Consider the following 14,256-nt stretch of genomic DNA (forward strand, 5'->3'; position numbering starts at 1 on the left):
AAACTTTGGTTTATTGGAATTTAGACTTAGGCGAGTAAATTTTAATCGTTTTAGATTAGTTTTGGTCATTTGCAATAAGAGATTTAACACTCATCTACTGATTCTGTACTTTTTTACCCTCCCATCTGCCTAATTTTTTCTGGCTGCAACATAGAAATAATATAGAGATAACTGTTTCTTTATATGATTCATGAAAATAACTGTCATATCGGGAATCCAGTTAAATTGAAATATGTCAAGAAGTGTGACTTCTTTTGGTTTGAAAGACCTGGTTCAGAAATATAGCGAAGCCTGCCTGCCATTTCTTTTATATCATCACATGAAAGCTCAGTGCAGACAGGCCTACTGCCTCCCAGCATCCTTCAATCTCTGGCCCTGTCACAGCAGATGCCTTTGATCTGTCTAATCAGTGAACATCAGGAACCATTTTGACAGAATCCTGGGTGGAACATCTTCTCCACACACAGACGCTCAGCATCCAGCTCCATGTGAACCTTAAGAAGCTGGAAGCTGATGTTTAGACGGGAGCTGGGAGGGTGGGGTTCTTTCCCACACAAGGTATGAAGAAACCTTGGAATATGGATGTGCAAACAATCTAGGCATGTGTTTTTACAATGCTAGTGTCTGTCCGGACAGCTGGAGAGCAAAGACTGGCAGTCTTCCCTGAGAAACAAGAGGTGATCCTCTGCCTAAGCCAGCAGGGAGAAGAGTGTTCAACCACATTTCCAGAGTGTTCCTCCTATAGGGAGCATATTGTACACAGAACGCTGCAGCATGTGTTCTCACAGGGGTGAATGACATCAACTGGATATGATATGATAAACGCAAACATTTGGGATTCGTAAAACCGCCGGTCCCACAGCTACAACGCTGTTAGCTGTTGCTGTAAATTGCAGAATGCTACACTTACAAATGAATTCCTGTCAACGTAAAGGGACATACGCACCTGCACTGGCAGGCTCCCAAAGCTCTTTATCATTTTTTTGTTCCCCGTCGAGAAAAAGGCCAAATTTCATTATGTGCTCTGAGCCATTTACACCCACACATGCTGTCCCAAATCTAAACGCTCCATTCCTAGATCCTCCTGCACATAAAAAGTGGGAATGAGAGGCAAAGTCATCATTTAGAAAACAGGAACAATATCCTTTAACTAATAACCTCCTCATTCCAGCTGGCCTGACAATGCAAACACAAAAAAAACTAAAAGCTTTCAGGATCATCGCGCCCCCAAACAGGTGCCTTCTCTCCCTCAGTCCCCATGTTTCTTCCATCAACTCAACCATTCTGAACTCTGACCTGAGAGCACAGGTGACAGGTGTGCTTGCATTAGTGCAGTCATGCTGGGAGGAAAACACTGAACTACATCTCACACTAGTGAACAGTGGAACCTTTTCCAACAGCTTTAAGATTATTGCAAAAACAGACGTAGGATGCGAAGCGGCCTCCAGACCTAAAAGGGTTTTAAGTTTAATGCAACTATGAGAGTTTAGTATTTTTTTGATTTAAAACCTGTTTTTCGTGGTATGACTTAATATTCCAATATGGACTATTTTAGGCAATTTACGGGTTCTAAAATGGGAAAAGAGCTTTTAAGATTGTGCACTTTGTATTTTAGCACTGATTTTATATCTCAGTGTAGTTTTCGTGTTATTTTTTTATATTTTTACACCAACCTGTAAAATGATTACAGAGACATTTTGTAAATTATAATGAAAACAAATTGTTGAGCATATTTAAATGCACATGCTCAACAAAGTGAAAAAAAAAGCAAAAAAAACATTTACCTTTCAGTGTTTAAATTTCAATTTCATTGAATTTATACATTTTTAGTTAATCCTTACATGACTCTGTTAGCAACTGACGGAAAACATGTCTGAGGCGGTGCTGTACCTGCAGCAGCATGGACCAGGACGCTCTGGTTGGGCCGCAGGTTGCCAAAGTCAAACAGCATCAGGTAGGCGGTGATGTAGTTGACTGGGAAAGCAGCTGCCTCCTCAAAACTCATCCCGTCTGGGATGAGGAAGGTGTGGCTGGCTGGAACCACAGCCACCTCCTGCCACAGCCCAAAGCGGTTCAGCACCATCACCTTGTCACCAACCTAAAAAACAAGACAGTGAATGATGAGACGGACTCACTGAAAATCAGAAAACAAATGGTGCCAAGGAAACATTTATTGTGTTGGCTCGTAATTCCATTTACCAGGATGACTCACATCCTGGTAAATGGATAAAATGATCCCATAACTTTTAAAGCAGTGGTTTTCTGGAGTTTCATCTGTTACTTTTCTAATTTCTTGCATGAGTTGGCTGTGCAGCAATGCTATTGCTAGCTTGAGCGTAAATAGAAACACCTTGCGGTGATTTGGAGCAATGTTATTTTAAGGCTATTTATGTCCAACTCTTTTTTTAGATACATTTTTAGTACATTTGATTTTAAAAAAAAAATCTATTTGTCACTTGCTTCTGCTTATGTGTGGATCCCAGTGGATCCCTGGATGATTGTGGTTTAGATTTTGCTCATTTTTCTGTGAAACTTATCTAGAGCATAAAGCATGTAATATTCGAAAGAAAATTTAGCTTGGAAGCTGAAATACTTTGGCTGGCATTTGCAAAGCAGCCAGGAAAGTAGCATTCAAATCCTTTGGCACTGATTGGTTTTACCCCCAAGAGTGGCAACAAGGAAAATGATGGGGGCTTATGCTGAAGTGCAAAGATAGTTTAAACTATGCATATTCCACACTAATATTATATGACAATTGACAAAGATGGTATTTTAAGGCTGTGGAAAAATAAGGAGCAAAATCTTGAAGTCATGGGTGTCCTGCTATGTGAACCTGAACTGTTTCTTTGACACATTTGTGAAAGATGCAAATTGCGTGCAGGGATGGTAGGAATGGGAAATATTGTTTGCTCAGACAAGGTCATTTGCTGAAAAAGAAACACTAGGCATGCAAAGGCGCAACCATAAGTAAAAAAAAATACTATAAAATTTGTATGGCTGAGAACATGGATGGTTTTAATGGCTCAAAAGACATCAAGAAAAAAGTAACAGAAGAAGAACATACCCAAAACAACACAATTCTTTAAAATATAAATAAATGCGATTAGGGAAAAAAGATTAGTCATGATGATTTGATTGTTGAAATATTATCAACCAGTTTAATAATCAATTACTACAGACTGAAAAAAGGTCATATGATGAAAGAGACCAACATATTTGGGCAGTAATTAAGCCAAAACTGTACAAAGATTATATACATTTTGCATTGAAGATTAAAACACTTTTGTCTATAAACATGTCTTTTTTTTCCAAAACTCCTAAAGGAATGCTATGACACTTTTATTCTCTAATTTTAAAAAAATGAATTAAATAATTTGTTTGCATCTGTTAATGTATTTGTCTTACTGTAGAACAAAGGCTTAAGTGGTTAAATGAAAAATCTGCAGAATGTAATTTTTTTTAACCGTTTAATCATCAGAATAAATCAATAGAATAATCACATACTGAATTAATTGTTAGTTACAGCCCTTAATGTAATTTTCACCAACAGTTTTGGTTCCTTTAAATTTTAAGGGCAACGTGTAGGAACCTGTGCATTCCCATCTCCTCGGCACCCCACCTTTCCTTATCAGAGCAGGATTCTCAAATACACAACTGTCTCTTTCCAGAAGAATGAGCCATGATATAAACTTCCCCCCCCAGGCCCAAAACCAGCCAATCAGGAGAGCTCACTCGAGGGACACAGGAAACAGAGACGACAGCCGCATTATAACTCTCTTCCTGTTTTCTTCCTCCCCCCTCTTATCCAGTCCTCCCAACATAGCCTTCCCTCCCACCCCGTTTCCATTCTCCTCACTTTTTCTCTTCCCTTCTTTCTCTTTCACTTCCTGAGTCGTTTTCCTCTTACAACTTTAGAACGTCTTCCTTCCCCTTCTCCAGTTCCCCTCCGTCTCATCCTGTCTGTCTTGTGTGGCGCTCCTGCTTTCATCCCCAGCTCCTCGTCTTGTTGTCTTCTTTTATCTTCTTCTTCCCCCCCTTGTGAGGAGTGTCCCCCATCCATCCCTTCTTCCTCATCAGCGTAACAGGACAATGGGGCCCATCTTCTCCCCTGGCTTCTCTCCACTCATCAGCCTCCCTGCCAGATTCTTCCTCATGGCTGAGCATAAGACAAGCTCTCTCCTCCTGGGAACAAACTCTCTCTCCACCCGGACCTCTCTAATGGTCTGGAGGGAGCCATGCGTCTCGCTGTCAATCCTCTCCAATTAGAGAGATTCCCATCTCTTTCTTTCCGAGCCCTCGACTCACTGTCATTTGGTTTACTTTCTAAACTATATATAATTTAATTTTGCTGCTGTCGCTTGGTTTCTTTATTCTGTCTACATCTCCATCTTTTTGTCAAGGCGTTGGAGTCTTCAAACTCATCAAGCTCACTGGATAATTGGGGTGCAGTGCGGTACAAAAATCGATATGCGGGGGAGTTCAGGCTTTTACAGCAAAAAAAAAAACATGACTCACTCAGTCAAAAGGATCTGCCACTATTCTTTCATGCCCATGCAAAGCATGTGAGTTACTGTCAGTCATACAGACACATTAGTAGGAACATTCAAAGGAAAGCAAAAAGGCCTTGTGACACTTCTGTTTCAACATCTTCACAGTGTGACACAGAAACAAGCAGTCACTTCTTGCATTTCCTCTCAGCCTTCTTTCTGAGAAGTCTCAGTTGGGGTCAGGAGCGAGGGGGGAGGTCACCGAACAAAGACACTTCCAGTTAACTTTATATGAATAGACTTAATCAGATGGTGATTCAATTTTGGGGTATGCGGGCCCCCCGAGTCAGCTGACTTTGCTGACTTTTTTTTGCTTTGACAAGCTCAGCAAAAAATGTATGAGGGTGAACAGATTTTTTTGAGCCGCGTTTCTGAGTCAGAAAAAAAAAAGGTTAAATGTAACACTTATGACGCTCACTCATCTGTGACTAAAGCCTGTGGGGTAACTGAACTTTAAGTGATACACTGCCTTAATACCCCTTACATGGTGTTAGGATGAACTCCAGACCCAAAAATGAAACAATACGAGTCTCGTTTTGGATCAATTCAAATATTTGCTGCCCCTTACTACTTTAGTTTTGTTGATTTTTTGTATAAAGCTGCACAGATTAAATGTACTTTACTAACAAGATACATTTTAGACTGGCTTATTTGTACATTTTCAAACTTTTGACAGAAATATTGTGAAAAAAAATGAATTGGTTGAGTCTGGCTCATGACACTATGGTTAAAGACGATGGATGAACAGATTCTCACTGTAATGGATGACGCCAGTTTTTCATATATGCCAAATGGACTGTTGCCCAGGATCAAACAGACAATTTATCGCAAATGTTGTCATTGCAGTTTTCAACAATATCACCACTGCAAGGTTTGTTAATATCATGCAGAGTTAAGGAACTTAACATTTTGTATGAGCCCGAACCCCAGCAAGCCATTAGGCTGCAACATGTGCAATCAGTTTGTTTTTTCAATTCTCGCCTACTTTCATATTCATGTATTATTTTGTGAATAAAACAAATCTAGATCTACCAAATGAGTGCATTTAATCCATTGCTGAGACATTCCCAATGAAAAAGGGCTGCTATGGCTACCTGTCCATCATGTGACCTGCTTTTTTAGCTTTTTGTACAGGCAGAGATGTGCAGAAAGCAGCTGAAACACTAGTCACTAATAATTATGATGTTCAAAGCAATTTTATGATTTATAAGAATAACTTTTTTGTTCAATTTTAACACAAGATTAACTTGAACCACACCGAGATATTATTTTACAAGTTGATCTGTCAATGACTACATCAAAACAGAGAGCAAACATGTTAGCGTTAGCTTAGCATTTCAGTAACATGTGCCTCATGAAAACACAATTGAAGCAAGATGTGTTTACTGAAGACTGAAGCCGTATGTAAGCTAGTAACTTTGACATTTCTCTTTTGCTATTCAAATGAATGTATCACCTCATCTCATTTTGCAACTGGACAAACAAAGTGAAAGTTTCACCTTAGAAAATCAATTAAATTTTACTGTTTGCCTTGTATTGTTCTTTAAAAGTCAGCAACAAGTCGTCTTGCTTGTCATTAGAGGTATTCAGATATGACCAGTGGGTAAAGGGGGTTTCTCAAGATGACTTGAGACCAGATAGATAGGGAAGGGGGGATGAAGGGGGGCGATGGAGGAAATACCAGACTGACAATGTGGACCGGAGGGAGGTAATTGAGAACATATGGATCAGATCCCTCCAAAACTCACCAATGGAGAGAGCCTCCATGTTTTTTAAACAAGCCTGGAGGAAGAGGGGAAAAAAAAGTGCTCCTACTTGGCATCAGGGGAGCTTTGGTGTGATTTGTGATGTTTCCTCTCTGTGTCCTCGCTTACTCTCCATTACTCTCCCAACAATCCCTCTTAGGTCATGTCGGGTGAGCTCACTGCAGGCTCACTCAACACTACCGAGGATCTGAATGAGTGCTTATTATGTAAAAGTTATAGAATTACAGCAAAATATAAAATCTGCAAGACAAAAGAAGTGGAATCAATCATCACATGAATAAGTGAGCCAGGATAAAGTCTGCCAGGACACATCTAAGCCATCCAACATAGATTACATTTCTATACGAAAGTTTATTTTCAATAGAGAAATCTAAATGTTTGCAATATTAATATCATAAGTTCATATAAAAACATATTTTATGGTTCTGAGAGGCAAACAAATTAGAGAGCGAGAAATGCCAGAAAGATGAAATAAAATCCCATTTGATTTGCTGCATATGTTACTTAATCTGTTTAAAAAGTATCATGTGTTTGGAGCTTTCTTAGGAGGAAACACTCAGACACACCCATTATGTGTCTTTGTGTGTGTGTGTGAGATGGATAGAGCAGCAGAGAGTGAACCTCCCTAAATAAAAGCTGCAACATCGTGGTCAGCAAATTCCCTCTGAGTTAGAAGTAAAAAAAAAAAACGGATCTCAGAGATCTCCAGTGATTAGAGGGATTGGCTCTTAATTCAATTAGCTAAAAAAAAAAAAAACAAGGCTGCCAGTGGACATGGGAGTGTGATGACAAGCTGCATATGTGCGCGCGATTGTGTCGTTTGTGACCTTTAAATCCAATCAACATCACTGACAATGAGGACAGCAGCAATAAATTAATCTGGGCTGAATTTTCACCGTGCACCGCGTGCATCCTGCGCTCAGACGCACGCGCCACGCCCAGCCAGGTGAAGTCGGTCTGCTCGCGCTTGCATCACACATGTGCTAATCAGGGTGTTATCCGGAATATGATGCTCAAACAATGTGAATCATCACGCTGTGTGTTAGGTGAAATTGCCTTTCAGAGACGTTGCCGAGGTGATGCCATGCAGCCAGGAAAGAGCCACGAGCGACCACTGGTCTGTGACTCATCACGAAATGCAAAAGACACTAAACCCCCCAAACAATTTGCGCGTTTTATTACTTTCCTTATAGTAAGATTTGAAATTTAATTATGATATAATTATTGCTGCACATATATTCGAGCCTGCAGGCGTGCAGCTATGAGGACAAAGACGGCCCCACTGCTCACACCTGACGGTGTCTGTTCCTGCCGCGCCTCGCCCTTTTCCACTCAGCGCGTTTGTGCGCCACCGTCGCTCCCGGTAACAAAAGGCGTCGCTGACTCCGATCTCCTCCACCGGTGTCAAACCACACCAACCACTGTGAGCTCCTTCCGATGACTCTCCAAAATAAATTGCTGTCTCCGCCAAAATCAACGTCTTTGAATTCACAGTTGCCACTTACGCAGATTCTGGCACGTCACAGTGTTAGCTCCACACCCCTCCCCCCTCCGTTTATGATTCTTTTTTTTATTATTATTACGTTGCGCTGTTCATTCTAAGTATGTGTGATCAAAAACAGATAAAATTCGCAACCGAGAGAGGAGAGCTTTAACTTTGAAAGCAAGAAACTCCAATTTCCTGCATCGCCGCTTGCCAGCTTAACGCAGCGCTCCGCACAGTGGCGCACATCAAGGCGCACAGCAGCGTGGGTGCAGCGAGGATCGAAGGCATCTCGTGGATTTAAATGGTCTTATTTAGCTTTACGCTTACAACACACGCAGCGTGGACAGACAGAAACAACAGATTGCATCTTTGCAACTTATTTGCAGCTTATAATGGAAGTTGGCTTAAGTTGCAGTTTTAAAAAAAAATGGTGAGACAGAAGGGGCGACGCCTGCTTCTGGCGGCATTACAACTTGTGTCATCAAAACACTTTTTACAGACATTAAAGGATTCCAGATCCGACAAATAAACCAATAAACTCAACTTTTATGCTCCTCAATTATTCAGACATGAGAACTAACTGAATAAGTTGCATATTAACAGCCAATATAGCGCAATCAAAACGCACAAACTGATCGTAATTATTGTTACATTTGTTTAAAAAAAAAAAATCTATTTGAGCCTTGAAGCTTGAAGTTCATTATATTGTGCCACTGACACAATGAGGCTGCGCTGCCGTCTCCGAGCAGCGAGTGAAAGCCTGACACGCCCATATATCTACAAAGCGCCCCAAACCGAGCTGATATTAAACAATATTCATCACTTTCATATTAAAATAAACACAGAAACAAATATTCATCTGAATGCAAAGAATGCTGGAGGGATGTGCGCTTACTTTTCTGTCCGTCACTTCTTCCCCCACAGCCTCCACCACCCCGGAGCACTCCATTCCCGGGGTGACCGGCGGGGACGGCAGCCGGTCGTAGAGACCCTGTCTGGCCATCAGGTCGGCGAAGTTGAGCCCGCAGACCTTGACCCGGACCAGCACCTCGCCGGCTTTGAGCGCCGGCTTGCCCTTCTTCACCTGCAGCTTGACTTTATCATAGCCTCCGTAGCCGGTGAGCACCAGAGCGCGGTAGGTGAACGTCTCCTCCTCGGGGGCCTTCTCGGTGGTCGCCGCCGGGGTGGCCGCTGCCTCCGCGGACTCCGTCTTGGGCGGCTCGGCTTTGGGCTCCTCGGCGGGCTTGGTCTCCTGCTTCTGGTCCACGGCGTTTTGCTGCTGAGCAGGTGCGTCCTCTCCAGACATTGTTGTGCAGAGACGGTGGGGGGCTTCTAGAAAAAAAAATAACTTTAAAAGGTTTTTTTTTTGTTTGCTTGTTTTTACTTCTTTTTTTTTTCTTTTTTTTTGGTGAATTCTGCAGCCGTTGACGGTTTCTCCCGGCAGGCAGTGCACGATTTGCTTTGCAAGAATAAAAAGAAAAAGTCAGAGTTTCTCTTTTCAGCAGTCTTGCATGGAGACACAAACCCCGACAAAGTGGGTTGATCAGTGGCTGTCAACGCCGCGCTCTGACTGAGAGTGTGAGTGGGGCGAGACGGAGGCAGACTGGAAAACACGGAAAAATTCAGGGATTGGCTTATGTGGCTGTCTGGGTTTGGCTGTTCGGATGGAGCAATAAATTAAGTCCATATAGCATTAAGCAGAGAGATCAGCTGGAGAAATAGTCATAAGGAAGCAAAGCCAAGCTTAATAAAGCTAAAACCTGCTTTAAAACTGCTGGCCAGGCTATTCTATTAAAACAGTTCAACTGTAGATTACAAATACTTCTAATTATTTGGCTATTTTCTTATAAGGCTAATTAAATAGAAAATCCACCCTCCGAAAACTGAGTCTCCCATATCTACATACAGTGCCTTGAAAATGTACTCTTAATCCTTGAACAATTTCATATTTCTTCACATTGAAACAACAAACTTTCTAATAGACAAACATTTAGAATCAGTGTGAACTGGATAAAAAAAAAAAAAAAAATCTTTAAATGCTTTCACAAATGCTATTCTGTGAAGGCATTTCTAACAGGTTTTTTTTCCCAGAGTGCCCCTGGTCCTGCTGAAGACACAAATTCCCACAGCATTATGCTGCCGCCACCATGCTGTGGGCAGTATTGGTTTTCCGCTACACTCTCTGACCAGAGCATCTTCTCCCACTTTTAATGGGAATCCTCATGACTTTCTCACCTTTCTCCCTGCCAATAGCTGCTATGCTACATTTTTTCAGATTTTAATTGGTAAAATCTTTTTTCAAACCTATTTATCATTTTCCTTTCACTTCAGTTGTGCACTACTTTTTGTTAGTCTTTCGTAACATTGGAATAAAATACACTGATGTCTGTGATTATAATGCGATAAAACATGGACAAAAATTCAAGAGATTAAGAATTAAAGCTCTGTATTCCTGGTGATGTTTGTTGAGACCATCGATTTGAGATTTTCCTTGCCTTCTCTTCTTTATTAGCATGTTTTAAAGTATTTCTTCAAAGCTCTTTTATTCTGCATTGATTCAGCAAAATGTTTGAGCCACACTTGAGATTTTAAGACAGTTTGGCAGCAATAAAATGTATGAAAGCATTGCGGTTACCAATGCCAGCTAATCAGCTTGATTCTTACACTTCCTGTTCATTTAATACATTTATCTTAATCTTGCAGTCTAGCTACCCAGCTTTGGTTTCTATCAGTGCATATTTGTTAGTGTTAGAGGGTTTTTTTTTAGTAATAAAATTAGAAAAGAAAAAAAGTCGTTTCTTTTTCAGCTTTTACTGACATTTTTTTCCCTTTTGGTCTGATTGCCAGATAAATCACGAGCTCCACTGACACAGTTAAGGGATTTAAATTTATTGACACTTGCATTCTGTTTACTGTGGCGTGTTTAGCGGAGAGGTTTTTGAAACACCAGGAATGGGAGGAAACGTCTGTTTATGCTGCCTATTCTACTGTAGGACTTGCAGGAACTTTGCGCCTGCGTATGGCTCATTGTTGCTACTTTCCTGCACAGGCAGCTCAGAAAAATATGAGTTGGTGTTGAGGTCAGGCCAGTTTCTTGGTAAAATAATATTGTCTGCTCTGTATTGCTTGGCCAGGAGCAAAGGGAAATCCAGAGCTGGCAGGTGGGATGACCAATGAGCGATCACAAGAGACATTCACTGAATCAAGTTGTGTACATTTGGGTTTTCCTGCAGGTTTTACAGTTAGAAAGAAGAAAGTCTTTGACGAAACTAATTATCGCTGCAATTCATAATCGCCCCCAAAATAAAACAGAGTAGATTTCAACGAACCGCATAAAAGTCTTGCCCAGTGTCCATCAGGGAGATTGACCACAGGAGGAGTGCAGAGACACCTTGTGGCTCTAAAGTGCCACTCAGCACTAAGTCAGCAGTGTCCCAATCAATACACCACAGGGGCTTAATGATGTATAATGCAGGCAATATAGATCTGCTGCTTTGACACAGGCAAAATGTTACAAACCAAAATGTTTTCTCTGTCTAACTGCTCTGTAAATACTATGCAAGACTTGAGTGAAGCCTTTTTATCTTTCTATTTTTCTGCCAAGGAGCCAGAGTCCAATTTTTCAAGTTTTTCTTTGCCATTTTGCAGAGCATGTTCCAGCGTATGATGAGGGAACAGATATGTGCACACCTGTTGTCATCTGGAAGCTTCTTGTTGAAGCAGGCTGCAGAAAGCGTGATGCTGCTCAGCAGGATAATCAGCCTGGATAAACTTCTGTGTGCTGTTCCAGGCAAATAGACGGAGTCTGCAGGGAGTCTGAGGATGTGCTGTTTGAACTGTAAACACTGAAATCACATTGCAGTTCCATTAAGTTGAGCAAACACAGAGATTCAAAAGAGATCTATGAAGATAAATAAATAAGATTCAAATCCCCTACATGGCTGCCTGCATGACTTGTTGCTACATATTTAAAATGAATACCTTTGTGTGACTTAAGTCTCTTATCTGCTCATCAGTCAACTCATCATCGTGTTTCAATGACAAGTTAAACCTGTTCACCTTCTTTGACTATGAAACTGTAAAGCAAAATCTGAATAAACAGATTTAATTTCATATGTAAAAAAAAACACAAGATAAAAGCCTTCAAGCCTCAATCAGTCCAATCCAGTGACTCCATTTCACATAGTGCAATAAATGACAGCGCTTTTTTTTTGTTGCAATATTTATTTAATTTTTTAAAAATGTTATTTTTGTTCTGCCATTTTGTTTTTATTATTATTATTTTTATGACCCTATTTCTATTCCAAAAAGCAAAAACAGACTTCCCTTTAACTTAATAATCTTTAGTTTAAAAGATAGCAAAAAAAAATATTTATTTTTCAGTGTTTGTTTATCATCCACATTCTTAAAAATACACACATACTGAAACACTGATTTCCTTAAAATCAAGACTTAAAACCAAGAGTTACTTTTGATTCACAACTGGAAAATTGATTACTATATTTGAGGGATTTTTGATGATTATTATTACTTTTGTTTTTGGTGATGGGATTTGACAAAATGCTTGTTTGTTATTAGTTTCATTATTGATTACTCTATTATGTTTGATCACATAAAGCACTTTGATCTCCTTGTCGCTGAAATGTGCTGTACAAATAAACTTGACTTTATTTGACTTCATCTTTTACCTCGACAGAAACTTGATCTAAATCAGTAAAAGAGTGGCTTCATTAGAAAAAGATTAAAGTTTTTATACCGGTGGCCAGAGCCCAGACCTGAACTTCTCTGAAAGTCTAAAGATAGTTCTGCGTCAGAATCTGACTTGGTTAGAGATTTTTTTTTTCACAGAAGAGGAGGTAAATATTCCCACATCAAGATGTGTCATGTTGATATTCTGCTACCCAAAAAGATTGAGAACTGTGATAAAATCAAAAGGTGTTTCAACAGATTACCAGTTGAATGGGGCACTTGTGCAACCACAGAATTTAGTTTTTTTTTTTTTTTTTTTCACCATAAAAATTACATCTTATTTTTCAACTTTCTCTTATTGGTCAGAGAGAAAGTGCAGGCATTACTATCTTTATATTTTCTTTTTTTTACTTCTAAAACAACCACTGTTATTCAGAGGCGGATAGACCTTTTATGTGATGTACTATTACTTTTACATGAACTAGATCTTTGGGTCAGCTGCTCTGCTCTGTAAAGGAGTCAGTTATGTAAAATGTACTTTACCCAAGTTGAATTGTATTTGATTAAACAAGTAAAAGTACAAATACTATTTAATCTTCACCTTACAGCATCATGGACAACGCAAACCTTTTCAAAATAGATGCATTCACATATTATTGATCGAATAAAAGTCATTGTTTTGTTTTATGTAGAGTGTTTCTGTTTCTGTTATATCAGGGATCTTTTAACACCCTTTTCCATCCCACACCTAAGAAAATAAGCCACTTGATTTTTGCAGCATGGTGCACAATGCAACAGCATGCTGGGATTATATTTATTTATCAAAGCTTGTGACTGTCCTACGATGACCTTTGACTCCAGCACTTAAACACATTTTAATTGAAAGAAGATCCTATGCTTTAACATTTTCGTAGCTCAGTACCAGTCTGTGCTGTAATGAATGAATACTGCCACCTTCTGTTTTATTGCTGCCAACATTCAACGCAAGAGTGTTTTTACTACCAATTACCAATAACGCTTTATAAAGACAGCAAACATGCACAGCCCTTATGGTCGGGTAAGAGAAGCTGCTCCAGTAGGATTTACCATAGAATATTGAGGATATGGATTCTGTCATATAAGTAAAGAAAAACTATGGTATTGGAAGTCATGTTTCGCCTAGAGCAATTTTACCAGATTCAAAGTAATACAACTATTTATTTATTTTTTTAGTGCTTCATTTTCTCATTAAATGTTTGTACATGTCAGTAATTGAACTCTAAATAATCTTTCTCTTGTAGAGGAATGAGAGGAAGAGCTTGTTCCTCTTCAAGCTCTTCTGTCATTTGTAATGGCAGTACTTTAACACTTGTATCGTTTTCAAGCATGACACATTCAGGTTGTCTCTCATTTTGTTGTGTTCCCGATCACTCTTCACCTTTCTAAGGATTAGGGCAGAGCTTAGAGAAATGGCCTTTGTAGCCGTTGAAAGGGGAATGTTTTAACACTGCACTTGCAAATTTTATTAACTCATTCAATAAAGTAGGATATTATTGACAAAATAGCTATAATGTTTTTCCACAAACTAAAAAAAATATGATCACTATTCAATTTCTTCTCATTTTTGGCTTTCATTTGCTGTGTTTTTATTGTAGTGTGATTTCTTTGCATCTCCTGTTTTGCTGTGTATTTATTTCCCTCATTTTGAGATCAAATTGCATAAAATATGTTTTTATTAATCATTAATCATGGATTGTTTTTCTTCTATTTGTAATTTCTTTAATTTAAT

General features: G+C 39.6%; 1 protein-coding gene across 1 annotated transcript in view; it reads right to left on the reverse strand.

The window, feature by feature from the left end:
- Positions 1-9,385, reverse strand: part of vat1 (vesicle amine transport 1) — a 37,683-nt gene extending 28,298 nt beyond the window's left edge. The window contains exons 1-2 of the mRNA XM_032587455.1: positions 8,695-9,385; positions 1,891-2,098 (exon numbers count right to left, since the gene is read on the reverse strand). Of these exons, the coding sequence (XP_032443346.1) occupies positions 1,891-2,098; positions 8,695-9,105 (619 nt within the window). The 5' untranslated portion in view covers positions 9,106-9,385. The remainder of the gene's footprint in view (positions 1-1,890; positions 2,099-8,694) is intronic.
- Between the last annotated feature and the right edge of the window lie 4,871 nt (positions 9,386-14,256).

The sequence above is a fragment of the Xiphophorus hellerii genome, chromosome 16 (assembly GCF_003331165.1).
Source record: "Xiphophorus hellerii strain 12219 chromosome 16, Xiphophorus_hellerii-4.1, whole genome shotgun sequence".
Taxonomy (NCBI): Eukaryota; Metazoa; Chordata; class Actinopteri; order Cyprinodontiformes; family Poeciliidae; genus Xiphophorus; species Xiphophorus hellerii.